The sequence below is a fragment of the Diprion similis genome, chromosome 4 (genome assembly GCF_021155765.1).
Source record: "Diprion similis isolate iyDipSimi1 chromosome 4, iyDipSimi1.1, whole genome shotgun sequence".
Taxonomy (NCBI): domain Eukaryota; kingdom Metazoa; phylum Arthropoda; class Insecta; order Hymenoptera; family Diprionidae; genus Diprion; species Diprion similis.
Window position 1 is genome coordinate 11,293,624 of NC_060108.1, and position 22,689 is coordinate 11,316,312.

At 35.6% G+C, this 22,689-nt stretch overlaps 1 protein-coding gene across 1 annotated transcript; it reads left to right on the forward strand.

Annotated features, from left to right (window-relative positions):
- Positions 1-9,490: 9,490 nt before the first annotated feature.
- Positions 9,491-21,672, forward strand: LOC124405304. Its single transcript, XM_046880105.1, has 3 exons — positions 9,491-9,692; positions 19,688-20,028; positions 20,254-21,672. The coding sequence occupies exons 1-3, from the start codon at positions 9,610-9,612 to the stop codon at positions 20,544-20,546; spliced, it is 717 nt and encodes a 238-aa protein (XP_046736061.1). The 5' UTR covers positions 9,491-9,609; the 3' UTR covers positions 20,547-21,672.
- Positions 21,673-22,689: the final 1,017 nt, after the last annotated feature.

A 22,689-nucleotide genomic window follows, 5' to 3' on the forward strand; every position in this document is an offset into this window, starting at 1 on the left:
AACAAAACTGATACAACCGAATCAGTGCCGGAGTCAAATCTCAGGTTTCATGGAGCTGAATAATTGGCTCATTTCGAAACGTAAATGTAGCTTACCGAACGTAGCTGGCATCGAAACTTTACGCTGCAACAACGTCTTCGACAGCATGTCATGTTTTCAGTTCAATACTGTATTATGCATTGACCTTGGCGAGTATATGCCGAATATAACCATCAAATAGTGAGTTAGGTAGATCAGTATACGGTAAAAGTCATCAATAAGTTTGTAATTGTGAGTGGACGAAAGATGGAAAATGATTTTCGGAAGAAAAGGTCAAGAAAATACACATCAAGAAACGGACGGTAAATAACAATTCGAAGATATTGTTAGAAAAATACGGTGTTATGAATTAATAAAGCGTTCATGTTAGTTAGTCGGTCCGAAAATGAAAACAATCAAGTTTATATGTAAACAAACTTCATGCTATTCTATTTACCTCAACCTCTCCCGTTGATAAGCCTCCAAATTTCTTCAACTCTGGCCTTTTTCTTCCTTTTTCGTAACACTTTCTTTATCTTAGTCATCGTGAATGACTAACGAACACTTATCAACGAGTTTCAGACACTTTATTTATATTTATTCGCGAAAAACACACTGAATTACACTCACGGCTCGCGGTTTGAATTGCAGGTCTGAACGTGTTCGATGCTGACTTCACGCTACAGCCGTTAGTTCGTACGACAGACGGCCTGAGCCAAAGATGGCGCTGCAAGCGATCGCTTTTCGCAGAGAAAATTTGGTATTTCGTGCTTCAGCTCGTGCAAGTTTTCTCGAAACTCTCAAGTTCGATTTTATTGCTCTGAGTCCTAAATTTAATGGAACGGATGGATCTGTGTCGTGTATTTCGTAGAATTTGTACGTTCTTGTTTTATTACGACGGGAACTTTGCTTTGTTTCAGTGTCGATTTTTACGACTCTGAAAAGTAATTTTTAAATTCGGATAAATATACGACACAGATTGCTTCTTTGCATTCAAAATGCTTCTAATGCAAATTCAATATCTCTCAAGTAGGCGTTGACGTATATATCTCCAAATATCAAAGTCTACTTATCTCAAAAGCGAAAAAAGTTCAACAGCCCAATCTATACGCAATTCTGAAGAAAAACATTTCAATACATTTTCAGATGATGCGGAAATAAAGGAATATCACGGATTTTACGAAATCGTAATAGTAAATTCGTACGCTCAACCATCAAAGTAGTGATTGGTCAAAGTCGATGTATTTTGCATTATCCGCGGTCTTTGAGATGGTAAAAGGGCTTCGTATACCATCGAAAATTAGTTTCAAATACCCAGTTGACCACAGATGGTGATAAAACTGCAGGGATTCGAAAAACGAGTAACTTGCTGGCTCCTCTGTTAAGTACAGTTGATGAGACACTTTTAATGACACGTGTGATACACAAGTTGCATAGCGTTAGGCGTGACGCCAGATTGATTCGACAGCTACAGGAAGAATAAGACGAAAGTTAATTATTAAAACTGTTGAGTTTCAATTTCTCAAAGTGATGTTTCTATTTTGTGTAACTCTAGCTGGTTAATTGTGAGCTAGGTTTGATCCGAAATTCGTACTCGATTTCTACCTTTTTTGATGAATTATGATTAAAAAAATGTTATATACTGGAATCAGTAAGCGGTGACTTTCATAATATATGAAATTTCGAAAACGTGAAAAATATTTTTCAGAAAACTGTCGAGAGGTGACTATCAGAACAAAATACATTTGACACCACTGCAAAATGATTGTTTGTTGGTATCAAATAAGATGTGTTCCACAAGAAATATAATCACATCTACAGTATCTGGATGAAAAATGACAACATATTATCCGAGATTAACATTCACCAATAATAATTACAACTGTTGTCTGTGATAACTAGTATCATAGGTGTATCGCAAAATAATTTCTGAAAAACTATTTCAATTTAGAAGCCTCTGAAAATTCACCTTCTACCTGTATTTCAGTATAACTGATATGCAATTGAAAATTTCTTAACTGTAAACAAGCATGGCTGTTTGCTACTACGGTAAAAACAAAATTTCGACTATTTCATGCAACTATAGACGGACATTACTAAGTTCAAAAATGAAAATACACGTCCAACTACAGTTAATCGATGTGAATTAAATTAAAATTATATACCCGTGACTTGTTAAAGAAACGAAAAAATCGTGATCTTGAACTTGAGTAGCAAGTTGAGGGAGATTGTATCATTGCGCCATTCGCTTATCACGAACAGCGTATCAACATTCCAATTTCGATAAATCAACGTGGTGATTACCTTCGCAAATATATTCTTCTATCAGTCACCTAGTTCAACAAAAACAAAACAAACAAGAAAAACTGTACATAAAATCAATGCGTGTGTTATTTATACTTTTTTATTGTTTCTGTTACTTTTTCAGTCAAATTAAATCCGATCCACTTGAAATGTACTTTAAAAAATGATGGTTCATATTTTATTTCTACTTACAATTAACCATGCATGCTGTTTTACCTTGTGCACAACGTATCTTCATGATATTCCGTAAATTATGCTCTTGTTAATTTTGTATATTGATGTGATACAAACTTGACCTAAATTGCTGCTCAATTCTATATATATATACATATATTCCGAGCCTTCGGCAAGGAAGAAATTACATCACGTGAATCGAGCCGATGTACAGCAAATTTGGTATTTTTAGACCACCTTATAATCTCGGATTAAAATTTTTCTCAAGAGGTTCTCGCTGTGATATTGCGTTGCATACGACGAGGGCAAAAAGAGAAATTATTGTGAATGAATTATGCATGGTTTTACAATTTTACAAGGAGATGTGACATTATTCGAGGTGCATTGCCACGTTGCAGATTCAACCGACGTTGGCTTTTGGCCACGACGAGCAGCGAGTACCGAGCAAATAGCAATGCGATGGACAAAAATAAACAAACTAATGAGTCCTCGGAATCAGGTGGTGAGTACAATTCTAGCCGAGAGTATTGAGGCTGGCCTCACAATCGGTACGCAAGTCGAAACAATTCTTTCGATGCTCTCATCACCAGCGATTCGCGGTGAAGTGCGATGAAGGAAAATCCAGCGATAATTTTGCGATTTAATTGCAGAACAACAAACTTAAGTCTCGTTAAATTCGTGTAACTTATATTGTGTAATTTCTGAATTTATCACATAAACATTACAGCCGTGAAGTTAAGGCGATTTTTTATTTCTTTAGCCGTTTTTCTGCAGCACTTTGAATAAGAAAATATTATTGCAGTTGAAGAATACAAGAAAGGATAATAAATAATAATATAAGAGTATTGAAAATCTTGTAGCAGGGAACTTACACCGCGTAGAAAAAACTTCGAGCTGTAGATCGAAAAACAGAAATACCTGAAAGAATTACCGTTTGTAAATTAATACCGATTGATGGTTTCTTAAGAATAAATCAACGATGTTGTATCATGCCAGCAACGTAATTTATTTCTTTCATTTGGCGAAAGTATTTGATACTTTCTTAGACGTGATAACCAGTTTGGGTAAATCGAGGAAAACTGTTTCCATTCAAATAAATTTAAATTGGTATTGAAACCGAATCGTGAAAAAATCTAAATGGAAACTTGGAAGTTCAGTCAGAATTACAAGGGTATAAAAATAGTAGATAAAAGTTTTTCTTCCTCAGTTTGTCGCACGGAATAAAATCCGTACCTTCGTGTATTTCGTCATTCAAACTAATCCTTGGCCAAAGAAAAATTTTCTCAGTATTACCACAGCGACTGATTTCACAGTTCTTATCAAAAAGATGCTCAGTTACAACGTTGTATCTTATTTGCACTGTGACTAGCTAAACTTTGATCGAAATTAGAGTGTCATCACTTACATTAAGCTAAAATATTTCACGCCAAGAAAAATGACTCGTTTGATTAAAAACGTATTAGAACTAAATTCGAGAATCGACAAAAGTGCGTGTTAATTCACAAAAAATGGATAATAATTAAAGTTATGAAAAATATTTTTTAATCGAGTCACCAATCAAGCGAATGATTTTATATTTGCCAAGCTAAGGATATTCCATAATTTTAAATAATTATTTCATATTCGTCAAGAAAAAAAAAGGTATTATTCAATTATTAACCTGGTTATATTGATGTTTAAAGAATAAATAAATAAAAAAAAATAACTGGTTCATCAAACTACCGTAACTGTTAGTAAATCCAATACGAATACATATTAGATATGAAATTGAGCGAACGCAATTTGATTAGACTAGACTATACATGAATAAAACAGTCTCTTCTTACACGAATGACACTAATTAATTAAGCATGAATAACGTCGCTTCGTGAACATTAATTGAATATGTAAAAAGTAAGACAGAAGACGTTTGTTTGAGGAGAAGAAATATTTACTCCGAGAAAACGAACGTTTAACACAAGGATTTAATAGCCTCAAACAAACAATCTATTTATTCCAATTCTGTAGATAACTCGAATTACGAATGTACATAAACTGACGACCAGTAAATGATCTATGGCACTTGAACACTTGTGCACATTCAAAGTCACACACATAAACACATTGAATAGTACAGGATCATCCATTATTTTATACACAGTCTATTCCGGAGAGAATTACTAATCGTAGGTACATATTATAAAAATCAGGAAGTAATAACTGGTAATTTAGAAATCGGTCATCGACTTTAATGAATTCAATCTCTCCTGAAACAAGAAGACTGAAATTAATGTATTGAAGATCAACCTCAAATGGTAAACGACGACTTGCACAATTTTTTTAAATATTTTATCACGAAATAATGGCTCAAAAACATAAAACATCATATTTTCCATGAATTTCATCAAGTGTTCTTTGGTAAAACATCCAAATTTTTACGAAATACTAATAATTGTAAGGAAAATAGATTTATCTTCAAGAACACTTGATGAACTTCACGAAAAATATGATGTTTTATGTTTTTGAGCCATTATTTCGTGATGAAATGTAAAAAAAATTGTGGAATTCATCGTATACCATTTGAAGTTAAACTTTAACCTTGAATAATTTTTAAACGAGTCGACTCGGCAAAAAATCGCAAGAAACCTCTTTTGTAGATCGTTCAATTTTCTACAAGAACATGTATTGATTTCTACAACTTGCTCATTCGTTAGAACGCAATAAAATTCCAAATAAAAAAAAAATGGGAAATCAAAAATCGTGATGAGGCATCTCTTATTATTAAAATTAAGAGCTCAAACTTTACCAGAATTTCTTTTTCATCATCTTGAACGATATTTTCACGGTAACTAAAGGAAAAAAAATTAGCTTTTTTCTTTTGCCCACCCTAATATATACCTATCACTCATTTATATTTGAATTAATCGTTTCTTTTCAATTTGTTTTATGGTTATTTGTAGGTATTCATTGGAATTCCACAAAATTATATTAGTTACTTTACATTTCTATATATTCTGAGAATTATCACTATTTCAGGTATATCGTAAACAGTCAAAATTACAAATGAATCTTCGAGTTTATGGATTATCAGCAATCGATAATGACTATACATATAAAAGAACGATTCACCATTTTTCTACAGAACTACTCGGTTTCAAAAATATTACAAGTTAATCATTGGTTCTATTTGATCTATCAGGTTTGTTCAATTCGTCAGTAACAATTGAAAAGTCTTCGTACAATCTGAAACAGACTTTGATTCTAAAAGTTACAGAGTGAAACATAAATTAATGAAAGGAAGTTGGCAATATTCAAATACCACCAGTGACATCTTACGATACTTTGGATTTCAATCATTCGGTTATTCTTCACATGTATAAAATGATGATTTACTCATTTCTACCCGAGTATCATCAGCTGCTTATGACTTTTGACCTAAATCGAGTCACGGAAAGTCGAGTCTCATCCAAAAAATTAATCTATAAGATATTGAATCATGTGAATTCCCAATCTTCACACTGTGGACTCCTTTACCAATAAACAAACTACAAACATCATCGTATTTACAGATTGTAATTCTCCGTAGATTTTCCTTCCACATAAATAGCCTTCTAATGACAATCGATCTTATCACGCCTTCTTGCTATTCGATGTTTGTCAATGTTCAAGATTATCTCCACACGGTAGCAAGTGTAGATATTGTTTGCAAATGAATCATAAAGTCACGCATTTTCATGGCCGTGGTCACACGATTCCCGTGCTTCGGTACGCAAGTACTAATTAATTATTGTTATATATATAGATTTATGAGACGTCGTTTATTACTCACTTTCAAAGCTACGTTTCCCATCGGCGTATCATCTTATTTCTTTTCCAAAGGCAAACTCAGGCATATTACCAATTGCTAAGAGTATTTTGCGTACCTGAGAATCGTGTTGATTAACGCTAACGCGAGTGCAAATTAATTCTTATACATAACGATTTAAATACGTGTATTTGCAGCGTGTCACGTAGTTAGCACAGATTGGCATCGTTGCGATACTCCCGTTGTTTCATTTTCGATCTTTGATTGCACCAACTTGCAATATGTGTCACCTGCTGAAACGAGGACCAAAATAGCTCCGAATCTTAGCCACGTTTGGTGAACTTATCGCCATGAATACTGAAAATAATTTGACGTATTGGACAATGTTTAAATCTTGTTTATTCGAGGTATACACGAGCTACGATTATGATAAGAAGACGATAAGAGACTGACGCCTGCTCTCATCGTGACATTCTATACGAGGAACTGATAATCAAATAGTTTGCGGAATGAATGAGGCGACAAACTTATCCGAGCACCTTTGACTGAAGACATTTGGCAGGTTAGGAATAAAATTGCAGTTGAAATTGTGCTTAAATTTTCATATAGTAAGAAAAAAAAAAAAAAATAGAATGCTTTAAGTTCGACAAAACTTTTTCAAACTTATCCATAAAACCCTTAATAAAATAGTACTTCGAAATAGTTTGGCTTAAGAATGTGAAGAAACAATTAATTGCAGCTACTTTTTATTGTTTTGTTCTACTTGTTTCTACTTTAAATTGTTGTATTCCAATAAAGAGAAATAATATTTATTTAATTGCTTATAGTTGCTTTGTAGAATAATTCTACAATCATAATCTCACGCATCAATCGTCTAAGATTCGGTTTCTATCAATGAGATGCTGATTAAGTTCGAGCAAAAACCATACGTTAATCAATCAACGTTTAATAATAAAATTGTGTTCACCGTTTCAACGTCAACATCGTGAATTTAAGAATTTCATCAATAAATTAAAGTTTCATCTTCACACGAAGTGATAAATTTTAATGGTAAGATCTCTGTCGTCAACAATTGTTATTCTCACCAAAGAAGAATAGATACATGTTTAGTATATTAGAAAATCGCTTGAACAATTAAGATTTTAATAAGATAATGAGGTGAAGCTAAAAATTATGAAAAGAAGAAAAATATATCTGAAAAACACAAAGCGCAATATATACATTGAAAACAATTGACGAGGATGAGTAGCGAAGAGATGAGTGTTGTGCACTGAATATTGATTGCATTACATACGTTATACTTAAATACATATATAGTTGGTGGAGGGAAAAATATATAATTTGTTGTATATTTAGAAGATACGTGTGCTGAAAATAAAACACTAGTGCGAAATAGGTGTGGGAAGTAAAAAAAAAAAAAAAAAAAAAAAAAAAACAAGTGAAAAATATACGGAAGGAACGTCGGTTTACTTTGGAAAACTAAAAACAAAGATACGCTGGAATCTCGATAAAACTAAGTAACCGAACTGGGGCCACGTGTGGCTTAATACCGGATGAACGAAAAGCGTAAGACTTGCATAAATCTTACTCGATTTAAGAAAACTTATCAGCACGTTCTTGTACGTAATCACATTAATTGGGTACTTTTGAACTTACAGAATATACAGAGGATATACATAATAAACTGTTAAACTGCGTATAAATTATATCAACGTTCGTTAAAAGAATAAACTGTAGGAATAACAGATAAAATATAAATATTTTATACTCATTTTTCTTGAACACATTTATAAGTATCAATTTGAATTTTTGAAACGTCAATTCTCGGAAACGATAAGATAGACTGGATTTATTTAACCCTTGTTGGTTGAAAAATTTCCATTGCATTAACAAAATATTTCGCATGAAATAACGAGGGGGAATTCCAAAATTCGGTAAAACCGCGGGAGGTTTTTTTTTTTTTTTCTTTTTTTTTTCAAATAAACAAGGCTGCTGTTGAGACAATTGCAATTTCGTTTCGGGTAAACGATAATTTTCAATAATTAAGAAAACAGAAATTTTACTTATCTACGGTGTCTGGAGAATTTTTGTGAAATAATTTCTTTTTTCTCAATTTGTTAATCCGACTCCGTTTCCGACATGTGAAAACATAATTCGATGTAGAATTTTCCGCTCTCAAATATTCTTGAAATTCGCTCTTCACGTTACAGTATGTAACAGTCGAAACAAAAAGAAAATTCTTTCCATACAAATACTTGAATGAATCTACGATCTACGATCACGAATAGGCTGATAAATCCCGCTGCTATTGAGTATTTCGTTGTTCGAAAAAAAAAATCACTGAAGTCCAACGTGTAAAACAGCTGGAAAAACATAGAGGTAATAAAATCCAAGTTTTCAGTGCGTTGAACCAATGAGATTAACGAAATACTTACATGAAATAAATACTTTGTTTATTAAGAGCATTTCATTCGTTAACCAAAGTATTTAATCGGCTATTTCGCTGCTTTCAAACTGTTAAAATACTGATGAAACCCTTACATTTTTTTTCCAAAAAATCTCTTTATATCTTGAAAAATTTTAAAGCGTTTGCAAGAGAAAAAAAATTTGCTGATGCGACCTTAAACCATTTATAATCTCGATAAATAAAAATATATTTTTGTGCTGAAAGGTGGAATCCACTAAACATAAGATGTTTCAGCTTTATTTATTGATTTGAATAATTTTAGGGTTGATATGCGTTTTGAGTACTTTTATAAGGAATGACTCTAGAAAAAAAAAAAAAAAAAATTATACGTCGTTTTATCACAAAATTCACTCTTTTGGCGCATACATCCTTATCCATTAGACACTCGATAAGTAGGTAACTTTTCCCAACTTTATCCAAGTCTTCTCAAGCCATGCACTTGCGGGAAATAAAACGCGAGCACGTGCCTCGCACGATCATGGTGGGGGGTAGTAGCGAGTACTAACGAATATAGCATAAGTACGAGTTGACGCATTGAAAACGGCACTCAGCTCCTGACTCAGAGCGCCAGCGTGCGTAAGCAGCTCGTTGAAAGAGACAGTAACAACTCAGTGTGACCCAAGACTCGAAGCTTGCAGTACCTACGCCGGGGAGAATCGCGTTTTCCACACTTGCGAATGTCTGTTAATAAAAAGAATTCCTTAAACTTAGTAATATCGAAGTACTGCAGAGGGAAGACGTGAAAATTGGTGGAAATCGAGGATTTTTGTAAAAAAAAAAAAAAAAAAAAAAATTATCCTCGAAGTGAAAAGTGCTTATCAAAATTCAGGCTAAAGTGGAATCTGTCCAAGTGGAATCGGCCATGGGCCTCGTCTCGTCCACTTTCGCCTCCTTGGCCATTCAATTGGCCTGGAATTGCCAGAGGCTTCTAGACCCGCAGTACAGGTTAGTCGAAACTTTTGGACTAATTGACGAGTGTAAACTGTGCCAATGAGGCGACGACGATGTCTAGTAATGAAATATCTGGAAATGTGAATTGAAAAAGTAATGTTTAATAAACCGGAGATCTAGAAAATATTAACGCGAATCGCGAGGCCAATATCTATTCTTGACTCTGCACAACATGATAAATTGAAACGAGAATAAAAATATAAACAGCGATAAGGAAAGCAAGCCATTCTCTTTTCCATATGAAACTATAATCGGAAATAATTTAAGACTAACGATAGACGGTACATTGATGAAGTAAAGGCTTAAGTTAACGCAACGAAACATCAGGATAAAAATGAATTTTCATTTTGAAAATCATGGTTTAAAAAATTTCAGACTATCCTAAAGGTGTAAAGTAACGATTTTTCCTAAATACACATCGTTGAAGTAACGTCAGTTTAACTTCATACTCTAAACAGTTTGCGGAAGGTAAAGGGACCACGAGTGATAGTCGAAGACCACGTCTTCGTGTCAGTCCGTGTGGTCACTTTCTCTGCAGGCAAAACCACCGGTTGAACTTATCTAATTCGGCTAATGACCGTTAGATACATCGTCTCGTGGCACGTATTGAATGTCTCTGCCTATCTTCGTCGATGTTTAACACTGTCTGTCTGGGATATTATAAGAATTGAATAAACCGTTTAATTTACCGAGCTTTTTCTATATTTACTATAGTCTATGACTGATTTTGGCGACCTGGTCGAAAGCTGGAAAAGAAAGGAAACATTCCAGGGAGACCCTAATTCCAGTAGTGTCATTTAATTACGTTCGAAGTCCGTTTTTGTTAGATTAACACCATTTCAGAGTGTATTACGAACGATATTCGAAAATTTTGAGACTGCTTAATGTGTTGACAGACTTTCCGTTATTCCATTTATAATAGTTCGAGATTCGTGGTGAAACGTGATGAAATAAATTGTCGAATGAAATAAATTCCGTTTACCCAGATGAACGGAATTTTCTCACTACCTGTTAAGGTTTTTGATTGTTAATGCCAGATTAGTACAGAGTTAATTTCATTTGAATGATGAAAACATTCTTTTTGGTTTAGATTAGAATTCTGTTTCTAACTAATTGAAAACATCATTGTAATTAGGTTTACGCTCTTTGATGTAGTGACAGTTAATTTGAAACTCATTACAAATCGGTAATTCATTGTTTTCATTTATAAACCATCGGAATGTCAAAACAACTCGTAAAAGGTATTGACATTGTTATAAAAAGATCTCATGGATTTGCCATTTTTCTTCTCAACGCCTTTGTTCAATTATCATGAGATTTTTAACGGACCTTCAACGATCTGTGGAAACAATTATAAACTTAACATATTTTTCCAACGGTGGAGCGGTATTTACTTAATTCCATATGGGTTGGTAATCGTTGCTAGAATCGATGAAAGACTTTGAAACTCAAGGTGCTGCAAGCCCGTTTACCTTCACTTTTTACCGAAGGAAAATTTCATTTCCAATAGAAGTTTTTGCTCCTGTATTAAACGTTTACATATGTTTACTTCAAGTAAAAGCGACAGGAAAAATAATTCACCGAAACAAAGTGTTGATTCAATTATCTGTGACATTGATCAAAGGTCAGAACTAAATTTTAATAACATCATTTTGAGGATAAGTGTATGGAAAACGTCAGTGATGATGTATTCTCTGGGGCGATTGGTAATTGTACAATTTGATTTTGAAGATAGATACAATTTAAAACCATCATTTTTCTTCCAACATAGATTTCATCGCTTTTGTACAGTCAACATCGCAAGTGAGCATATACATACCAACGTTATTTCAAATCAACCTTTTCTCTTCAAAGCGATAAATTTTTTTCCACCTTGTGAAATTTTGGCTGATGTTTCAATTTTTCTCAGTCTCTAACCAGGATTATTCTTGATTTTCATGGCAGATCTGTTTTTGGCGACACACCAAAAACGATAACTCAAAACATAAATTTCGTCCACACAAGCGCTTAAATATTATTACACACGTAGAGTTTGCCAGTAAACAGTTGTAATAATTCTGGCACAGAAGTTCGTGGTGACTGAACGTCCAGTTTGGGACTTCTATCAGGCCCACCTTGACGTTCTGGAAATCACAATCTCAAAACCATTTTCTTGAGCAGTGCAAAAAACTTCCTACAAGTTTCTCACAATCAAAAGTACAAGTTTCTAGTTTCGTTACCATAGAATGGATATGTCATAGTGTTTTTACTATCTGACGTCCTTAATGAACATTCATATCATAATTGAGCTCTACGTTATCGACATGCAGAAGAACATTGTAGAATGTAGACGAGGTCGATAGTTCTTGAGGTCAATCGTGATGGGTATAATGACCTACAATTTTTCATAAACTGTTTCATCCTTCGTGTAGACGGATCAGTAACGATTCCTCGGAGAACCGTTAGAGATCACTGGATCCTAGGCTTATCTCGTAACAGATCGCAGGAACAGATCGACTTATCAATTATTTACATGTACAATAAATAATAATTATCAGCGTTTTACCGCGACAGCTTTATACCGCAGCAATAAAATGATTTGAATGCGGATATTTCGTTACAAATATTGTAATTCAAGTTGTAATTTGTCTTGAATAATTTTTTACCAATTTTTGAATGATTTTTCTTTCTTGGTAGACTGCAAAATTTTTATAGATACACGTCCTCACTTTAAATATCACGTTGAAATAAAAATGTCGTTCAAATATTGAATCGTTTTGAAATTATAAGTATTCTCGTAGACTTGAATTAACGTTTTTGTAATTATCGAATCAAGCTATTCTCTACAAATGAGCAAATTATTTGAAAGTTAGAATCCAACTAATATTCTCATCTTCCGCTTATTTAAAATAGAACAGACAAACCATGAAGCGTCAGCTTCCAAGCCCGAAGGTGCCACTGAAGTTAAATTAAATTTAGCTGGAGCCAGATTCTCAGCATGCACTAAAAAATGGAAAACAAACCCTGAACTTGAACTAAAAATGTCAACTAAGTTATGCAACATCTTACAGTGAGATAACTCGATTGCAACATTTTTATTTCGCGCGAAAAGGCTCGACATTTCTCGAATTTCAATGAATCAAGTCCCATTTTCTTAAAGGTCAATGAATTACCCAATTTCAATTGCATTTCTGTATCTTTCTATAAATCATAACTTCGTTATTTACCAACTATACACATAGACTTCATATGCATGTATCTTTTGTTAATTTGTTTCTTTTTTTTTCTGTTTCTCCCGTTGTTCTTATTTTCTACCCAATGAAACCTATCTTAGAAGGTCATTTATTTGCGATAACAAGGTTCGATAACTGGTTTTGCGATAAAATAAAAATTATACGACAACGTAAGCTCACTGAGAGTGAGATTATCATTTCTCCTCCACGTAAATAAGTCCTCAGTACGTGATTTAAACCGACTTCCCAAGTAACGTACACCGATCAAGAAATGCGTGAGAATGTAATCTAATATCGATCATAACGATCACGTGATCCATGCATAATTGCTAAGGAATATATATATATATATATATATATATATATATATATATATCAGAATACCTGGCAGCTACTTGCTTGCTTGCGAACTTGAGAGTGAGCTCCAGGGGATTTAAATCCGCGTTAGCTGGTGACAAATTTAAAAGTTACTAAAAATATACCAACCAACATTTATATATATAAGTTGCTACTCCTCGGTGAGTAGGTACCTACTGATCGTTACACAAGAGCAGTTTCACCGAGTCCCCATGTGCCGAATACTCGTTTGTGTTGGTAGCGGACGTGGCCTACGCCTACACCGTGTCTCAGTAGGAGATCAGCTTCTCTAATTTCAGCGCGTTTCAGTGCGTCTGCACTCGCTGCAAGTAAACAGATGGCTTATTTATGCGCGCAATTTTTAATCCGCGATACTTGTGTGCGAGTGCTTTTACCGCTCAGTCATTCGTCTTCTACTTTGATTATGATAACGACAAAATTCACTCAGAATTAATATTAGTCTAGATAAATTTATGCAATGTCAAGTTATCGGTAGAATTTCAGATTTCATATCAAGCGAAGAAGATCATCATCGCAAGTCTTGAAGTCGTCTTAACGGTAACTTGACGATCTAACATTAGATAATGGTTTATTAATAAATCGTTTATTCATAGAGTTAAATTCATTTTCACGAATAAAAGATTGTCGAGATGATTTCTGGTGTGAAACACAAGTGAAAATTATCTTTCAAACCTCGTACTACAGGAACCTTCTCAATACACGTAAGCACACTTTTACGGGCTCTGCTAGGTTCGAGGAGAAAGCCTCGGTGGTCAGTATGAATACGGAAATCAATTGATGGATGTCGTACAAGTCATGTCAGACACATGCTACGACATAAGTGTGTGCACCTATAAGACGAAGGCCAGGCGACGTGATATCGTTTTGTTGGGGGTATTAGCAATTCATTGCTTCATTGAACAGCTCGATATACTTGATTGCTCATAAACCTGGGCGTGTTTTTGTTACACCGTATCCATATGTGTGGATCATAACACGATTTATTTCACATGTGGAAACGCACTTTGTCTGTACCTGGTGTACAGAACACTCATTCCACAGTTGAATAAGCCCCGCCCGAGTATGTGCTTAGCATGTAACAATAAACTGTAATTATATTGCAGAGATAAACATTGATGTTTGAATGAAATAAAGAAAAAAAAAAAAAAAAAAAAAATGGGAATTGCGCCAACGCAGATAGCAAACCCACGCAAAGTTTTTCACCCGAAACTTAAGACGTGATTTTCAATCTTATGTTCTTGCGTTTGGTTTTCTTTTCATCATTTCGTGTATCGTTTTGATTCGATATTGTAGCAGTGACGTTAGCATTGGATTGTTTACACATCTGCTGGTAATACCGTGTGGAAAAAAATTACAGAACGAGTTATGAAGCAGGTGAAATTAAAGCAGAATATAGGAATGTTGAAAATCGAAGAATTTTTATTTCTCTCGTTTTACTTTGCGCAAACAAGTGTGTATAAATAACATGTTTCGATGTATTGAAAATGACCGAGGAATGCCGGCGTGACGTTGTGTACACAACAGGTGATCCGTGTGCGTGTCTATATTTACAATATAACAAGAGCGTGAAAAACAGAACTAGAAGAAAGACTAGAATCGCATCTGCGCAGATATCATGCCGCCAGATGATAGAACTGTTGTGACTTTGAAAATGCATTTTCATAGACCGCAAAAGATGTTGGGACTTGAGTGTGAACAAGTTGAAATCAGCATCGGAAGAATAATTGCCAGAAATCATTTTAAAGCCCGGTAATTGATGGCTCATTTAATGGAAACTCATTATTTTCATGGAAATAATTATCGACAAGTGTTTCAAAGAAGCGATTGAACATTTAAAAAATGTTCTCTACACAAAACACTCGTATTGTAAGATTTTTGTACTTCGTTAATTTTCATATAAACATTTTACGACAATTCTTCGTTACATATTGTACTAAATTTGTGAATCAAAATCACAATTTGAAAAACCGTATTCTTAAAATGAGTCTAGAATTGAAATTGAAAAGATTCTGTCTCGCGGTTTGAGGAAATACCAGAATAAAAAAATTATGAAACTTTCCTTCACTAAGGAAAAATTTAATTTCAATAGGTTTAGAAAAGTTAGTCATTATTTCATATCTTTTCAGTCTCGATATATCAGGCCACATTTTTTTCTATGAATTCTGTACAAATCATCTGATATGAATCTTGTATTACCTCAATATAATTTCAAAGAAAACATCGTTAAGGTCGTACTAACAACAGCTGCTGATGAAGACATTTATCTTGAGCGATTTGTAGATTTATGTATGTCTAAAATGAGCTGAAATCCATTTAGAGAAGGACTGATACAAATGTTTTTTGAATTAAAAAAGAGTTTCTCCGATTGAATACGATGTACTTAAAATTTTCTTAATTCTGTTAAAAAAAATATTCATTCAATTGTGTAGAATTTGATTGACGTTTGCTTAATCGTTTCCTTTTTTGAATACTTTTTTGCGTAGCCTCTACTCCTGACACATCGTTATTCATTTTCTTGGTTTGTTACATTTCTACTACTACACATGCGGATGTTAGCTGATGAAGAAACATCGCTCACTCCCACTTCTTATGCACTTTGTGCACCGAACCGGTACGATCCACGCCTCCTAATTCGATTCAATCCCTGAGTCCGTACAACACAATACGTGAGTCAGGTCTATGAGGAAACTTGCGTAGGTATTAGTGCGTCTATTCTTAACATCAATTAAACTCAATTAAAGAGTCCCTGCAGCTTGGCATCTCGCGAGCTCAGAGTACACGAGGTGTTCTTGAACACAAAGTGATTCAGTGCACGTGTGTATGTACTTGTACACAATATATATCGTAGTAGATATAGTATACAGATGACGACAGAGCAAATTCTCTCGTGATAAGTCGTACGATAGTGTATAACACACATGTGACGATTCGTATTCTTGAAATAAAAATTGTAATTAGTCATCATGACTTGTACTTTTTCCATACCAATCTTTGGTTGACCTATCTCATCTGATTTTCTAAACAATGGGACGTCGTACGTAATTCGATATATTTTCAACGACATCTCGGACATGTTTGATCGGTTACTTTTAGTCTACTTCAATTTTTCGCCAATGAATTTCAAGTTTTATTTCGTTGAAAAGAAATAGGTATTAAGTCCCAGATTAGAAGATAATCTTGCACCAATTGAATGATGTCATTGATGATATAGAACGCGGTTCATCAATGTTGGAGAACACGAATGGTGGAGTGAACGAGATGAAAGAAGGTAAAAAGTTCTGGCAAGCCCAAAATGAAACGTCTCTGGAACCTTGGAAGTTCGAGAGCTTGAGACCTTGACGTGTTGATGTGGCCGATCTGAGATGTCGTGAAGTCCGAGGCGGTCAAGCGGTGAGACCGGGATTGTGATATGGGTAGATGACTGGACTCGTGTAGGGAGTTTGTCCACTCGAGCATAACGTAATATCTATACTCGTAGACGCTTATTAATGTGTATTTGTGTGTGTGTGTTCATCATGTTCGGTGCTCGTGCACCCGACTGGTCCCTCGTCTGTTGGTGCGTCTTGGGACTGATTGTGAGTTTGCGGATCCGGCACGTTACGCCCACTGCACACCGCGCCTGGTATCAACAATTTCGTCGGCATTGTACCGGCTGTATAGTAAACGACAAGCATGATCAACACTTGAGAAGAACATTTATAGATCTAGATTGATAGATGCACGGACAGACAGGTCGACAGTTCCAACGATGTTTTCGTGCCGTGAAACGAGTCCAGAGAATTTATACAACAATAGAACAGCCGCTTTGTGTTCAAGGCTCACTGCTAATAAAAGTCTTCGAAACTTGAGAAAGATTTTAACATGCTTACGCAACGATGTTCCTAATTATTGAACGCTGTCTCATTTTCTTTTATGGATACCAGAAGTAGTCGTGGGTGCAGCGATTCGGTGGCAATTTCCGAGGTCAACCACCACACCTAGAATAAGGTGTATATCGTGTCGATCAGAAATCATCAAAACTTTAGAGACCATAAATAGTAGCCCAAATTCATGTTGACAAATTTGGCACTCTTTTCGAAGTCAGCTGAACCAATGAATCACTTTTGAACCTGTACGGAAATTCTCACAAGTTGGTTTTTGTTTGACTCGAAAAAATTAGCAATAACGATGCTCGATCGATCCTCAAAATATTTCGAGTTACGCACAAAACGACACGTGGGATTAGGTGAAATGGTCCCACAAAATGTTAGATGAAGTCATACGTTCATGAAAAGCTAGTTGACGTCACGCGAAGCTGTTCCAAGTCATGCTATTGTAAAATCACGTGAGTTATATGGAGCAATTTTGATTCGTTCGGACGATAAAATCCTTTCAATCCTTTTAATCTAGAAAAGAGGCGTACGTTAAGTCAAAAGGATAAAAGCTGACCTTGAAAATTGAGATAATGAAATAATTTATCTCCGGATTCTGATGACCGATTAAGAAACCGAGCGATTTCAGGCTTCATGCGTTGCGAATCGATTCGCGCACGATCGGAAATAAATCTAGGATCGAGACCAAAGTGAAGAAAACGAAGGTGTGCATAGAAATGGACATGGGCATGCAAAAAACAAAGTCTGGATGTCCTGTAAGCACGTTGGTTCTATGGGCAAAGGTCCTAATTGTAAAAAATCGCGAATACAGAATGAATACGTTTGTAGAGCCCAAGGATTTTCAATGTGTTAATTATTAAACTTGTATATTAATTGTGTTAATGAAGACTTATGTATGTCACCTCTTACACGAAGTTAGGATTTAATACGCAGCTTCTTTGAACGTGGAATGTGGAATCCGATTGACATTGACTTTTGTAAAAGTACACTACACAAAAGACGTGCTGTACTGACAAACCAGTTCGAAGGTTAACGTCTTACTTTCCAATAAATTCAAGTTTCAATGTATAAAGTGATATGCCAATCGAACTCGTGTGTGATGGCCTCGTTACTCGAATGCACATGCATAACAAATACCCGTGAATCACTGCGCGACGTACATCGAATGCCTAAGTGATAGGTGGAGTATTCCATAATTAGTTGATGGAATCCGATGGACACCTGCGTTAGAGGCCAGCCGTAATCTGCCTTACGTAACGTGACGAAATTGAGAAACGTATTGCTAAAAAACGCCCCCCCCCCCCCCCCCACCCCCCCTCCACGCAACTAATTTCTTCGTTCGGGAGTAAGAAGTGAGGAGGACTGTAACTCAGGGCAAAGACCCAAGTCGCTGGTGCATACGTCATTCTTGTACCCGGAAAATACAACTCGACTCAGCTTGAACACGAGCATTCAGCTGTATTCACATCGAGTGCTCGAGCACCGGATTGTACTTGGACTTTTTCCCGACTCATAAGCAAGCAGCAAACGCAGAGATAGATAATCGCGTAGTCACTACCTTGTCAAACCGAGATTAGATAACTGTTTGCAAAAAGATGACAGTGAAGCGGAAAAATAAAGAGAGAAAGTAATCAGATGTTGATAAAGAGTTGGTCGTTTAATCTCTGCAACAATTGTTGCGGACCTTTATTTCGGGTTTGGTCCATGTCAATTTAGCCCATTCTCGATCAGGGTTCATCAAACTGCCCTTAACTCGCAAGATGCAGCGACTGCTTCTCACTTAACCATTTGTTACTAGTTCTTTTTGTCGGGTCCATATAACGCGAGTGGAAAACATTCCAGCGACGAAACGAAGAACTAAATTACATTCAATTTACGGAACGAATGTTACGGTGCATTATTTATAATACCCCGAATTACATCATGTCGATATTCAAAGAGAGAACGTGCAGCCGTGATTCGATCCCGAAATAGAAACCTCGTCACGAACGAAAAAAGAGCCAGACAGATATTATCGAGTGTAGTGTGTCCATAACAGTTCCCACCAAGCATGCATACGAGACCGAGTTGTCACAGTCACGTGAATGAATCAATTCCCTTAAGCTCTTCATCCTTATCGGAGCTCAAGAAAGATCTCTTTTCATGTCTAACCAGACACAGTAAACCAAGGGCCAAGGGCCAAGAGGTTAATAGAACAATGCGGCGCCAGTTCCACAAGCACAATAACTCGCACGGTACGCCAGGCCAACAGCCTGTGGACTAAAAGCATGTGGCTGATAAGTACATTTACTAACTCAGACCTAAACTCGTCATCCGTTGGAGTCTTTGACCCTAAGCCTAAAACGAGATTGAAATATTGGTAGACTTATTGAGAGGTAACAGCTTCTCAAGATTCTTTCACGTTAGCTGATCATGCAAGACTCATAAACCACAAGCCATATAATTTATATACTTTAGAATCTTGTACTATTCTCACAAAATTTATCATCATCTTGTTTATTCTCTAAAAGACTATAACGACTTACAGATGCGTAGAGAGGAAACGAGCGACGGAATCCCCATCACCGGACAACCGGAAGCTGGCTCATTTGGTTGATCATGAATCGCAGCGGCCAACCACAGTCATCGACCAACGCAGTCCAGTAACCCACCTGAATCAAAAAACACGTGTGATTAATCGTCAACGATACAGGAAGAGACCTGCCAGCTTCGACACTGCGATGATAACGAATCGATGTGACAATTCGTCGGCTGTTCGCGTCACCTGCGTCGTCACTTCAACCCCCAGCATGAAACGCAACCCTCAACCCCAGTTCTGGGACGTCACTTCGTCCTCAGGCTGCTCTTCAGACTCCGGATCGTATTTGGGTGAGTTTAAATATTGGAAATGGATTTTTTTCAAACCTTTAACGTTTATAATGCATCTACAATTTTTCTTTCCGTGTTGTAAAAAAAATTTCCATTAATCGCATCGGATTTTACAGACATCACAAATTTTGTGGTTAATGTTGAAATGCCAATCAGTGGATTTCTCGACTTAAAAAATTGTTACAATTATAATTCCAATCAATGAAATATCTTTCTTTATTACAGATTCGGATTCAGACGTGGAAGATCGTCTGAACGAAGCATTCATAGTAAAGAAACCCGCAGACACTGAGGACGAGAAAGAGTTTTCGATGTCGGCAGAAGAAGAGGCGGCCCTGAGGATGACAGTGGGTCGAGGTCACTTCAGCAGGTCAAAAAAAGATAGATTCCTGAACCATTTGAGGTTGGAAAAACGGCTCAACGGTCTGAGCGATAACTTCTGTGGAGCAAATCACCGTGGTCGTGGTGGTATAACGGGTAGACGTTACTCTGGAGATCTCTACAGGGTCTTGTACTAGTCTAGATTAAGAATTTTACCACGGAATACACCCTATAGAACTTAATCGAGTAATCTAAAACGGTTGTGAGATTAGAGGGGAACACTTTCACAGTTATTTGGATGAAACGATAGCTGTTTGGCACTCGAGGATCACGTGAAGCGTGTGAGGATGGAGGAACTTGAGTGTGATACAAGTTCCAATCCAACATCTTCACATGCCTGTGCAAATTGTACAGTGTTCATTGAGCAGCCGAGGCTTCTGCAGATAAGTGTTCATCTCTCATGTGAAACGCGGGGTTTGATTTACGAGGCGAGTATGGGTCACTAGTAAAGCCCTAACGAGGCCAAGAACGAAGCTAGCCTGCGATAAAGGAATACTCGAATCACATACGCCTGTGTGGATGATGAAGCGTCTTGGGAAACTTCGCGATCCACGATCGAAATTTTGTGATAATAATTTCTCGATTCCAGAATGGTAACGGCTTCGTAATCGCGATGTTAACTATGGACGAGTTCGAGTCATGATGTCGTTCGATGTCAATCAGTGCAAAGCCAATTCCCTGTCTATTTGGCTCTTTAAAGTCATCTGATATTTAACACGATTGTTTTGCCCCTTGTCCCTGAAGCGTGACGTGTGCGATACCTACTCGACGCGAACTTGAGACCATTTACAATCGTTCTGCATCATCGCGGATGCTCGCTATATACAGCTTGAAACCTCATTTAGGATATCAAAGTCGGTTTAGTGCAGGCGGATTTTTATTTATCGAATCTCATACATAGTATATACGTGTCATTGTAAACTGGTACGTTTAGGGACTTCAGCCAAGGTTTATACACATGATTGCTTTGAACCAGACACCTTGAGTTGGAGTTTTTCTTTTTTCGACAGTTTAGATATGGTAGCGAAAAGCCGCTTATACGATGAGTAAACTGAACTATGTTTGATATTTGAGCAAATGATTCTTCGGTCATTTCATATTTTATTTAAATGTAGGTTATAGCTGGTATTACGATTCATGGTTTAATATATTCATATCGGGTCAGTTGAGTCAGAATGCCGCGTGTTCGATAAAAACTTGAAACTTTTTTCTTCGTTTTTTTTTCTCCTTTGTCTCTGTTTAAACTGTAATTTTCATCAAACACGCGACCAAACACATGCTTGGCTGAATTGTGGGTCAATTTCACACGACTAGCAAACACGTAAATTCATATAATACGATGAGTGAAAAAAAATTGAACATTATATAATTGCAATGTTTTAAAAATCGTATTTACAGTAGTCTAGGTATACTTATATGCTACGGTAATCGAAAATTTATAGTCGAATCGAATTTAAAGTATTAAGCCAATGCAAGAATGTATAAGTAAATGAAAAATCCCATTGAATGAATAAAACTTACTTATATATATATATATATATATATATATATATATAAATTGTACAAACTAGTTCATTTACTAGAAGACATGTTCATCTATTGGCATAATCTCTTGATGATTGTTCAAATTAGAAGAGAAGAAAAAAAAAAAAGAAATTTCTACGTGTAATATATCATGTAAATAGTGTCGCGATATCGACACCAAAAAGACTGCTTGAATAATTGAAAATAGTCTAATATTGTATAGATTATGTTATATGCTAATTCTTCAAATATGTATTATAGGTATACCGAATTACTGCAGCCCATACATATATAGAATGGAAATTTTTTATTAACCTTAGCTATTATTATCCTCAAAAAAGATTTACCTGATTCAATATATTCTATGTAATCAATCCCATATTTCATTTTACACCCTGAGCTACGAACTGGATTCGAAATAATGATTATTGGTTTCCTTATTTTCTTTTTTGTTTTTTGTCAAATAATTCTGTTTCTATATTTGATAATAAATGTGTGTTGAAAATAATCCCTCTGTAATGTATTCATACGAGTTAAAATTATTTTTTTCCTACCATACTTTTTTCTTTTTCTTTTCTTCAATTCATCAAACCAAAATATACTAGAAAGTTGACATAATCATGAAGAAATTATTCGGAAATGAAGTGAAAGAGTGTACTTATGACTGGTTTAATTTTCTCAGCAGTGTGAAAAAGGCAAACAGGGCAAAACCACACACACACTTAGCACATTTCTTAGGCTCACTAAAGCTATTAT

Bases quoted from the DNA above. Each gene is read 5' to 3' on its own strand.
- LOC124405304 (XM_046880105.1), top strand. From the start codon at position 9,610: ATGGGCCTCGTCTCGTCCACTTTCGCCTCCTTGGCCATTCAATTGGCC. The intron at 9,693-19,687 runs GTTAGTCGAAAC...AACGACTTACAG, and splicing joins CTTCTAGACCCGCAGTACAG to ATGCGTAGAGAGGAAACGAG. The intron at 20,029-20,253 runs GTGAGTTTAAAT...TCTTTATTACAG, and splicing joins AGACTCCGGATCGTATTTGG to ATTCGGATTCAGACGTGGAA.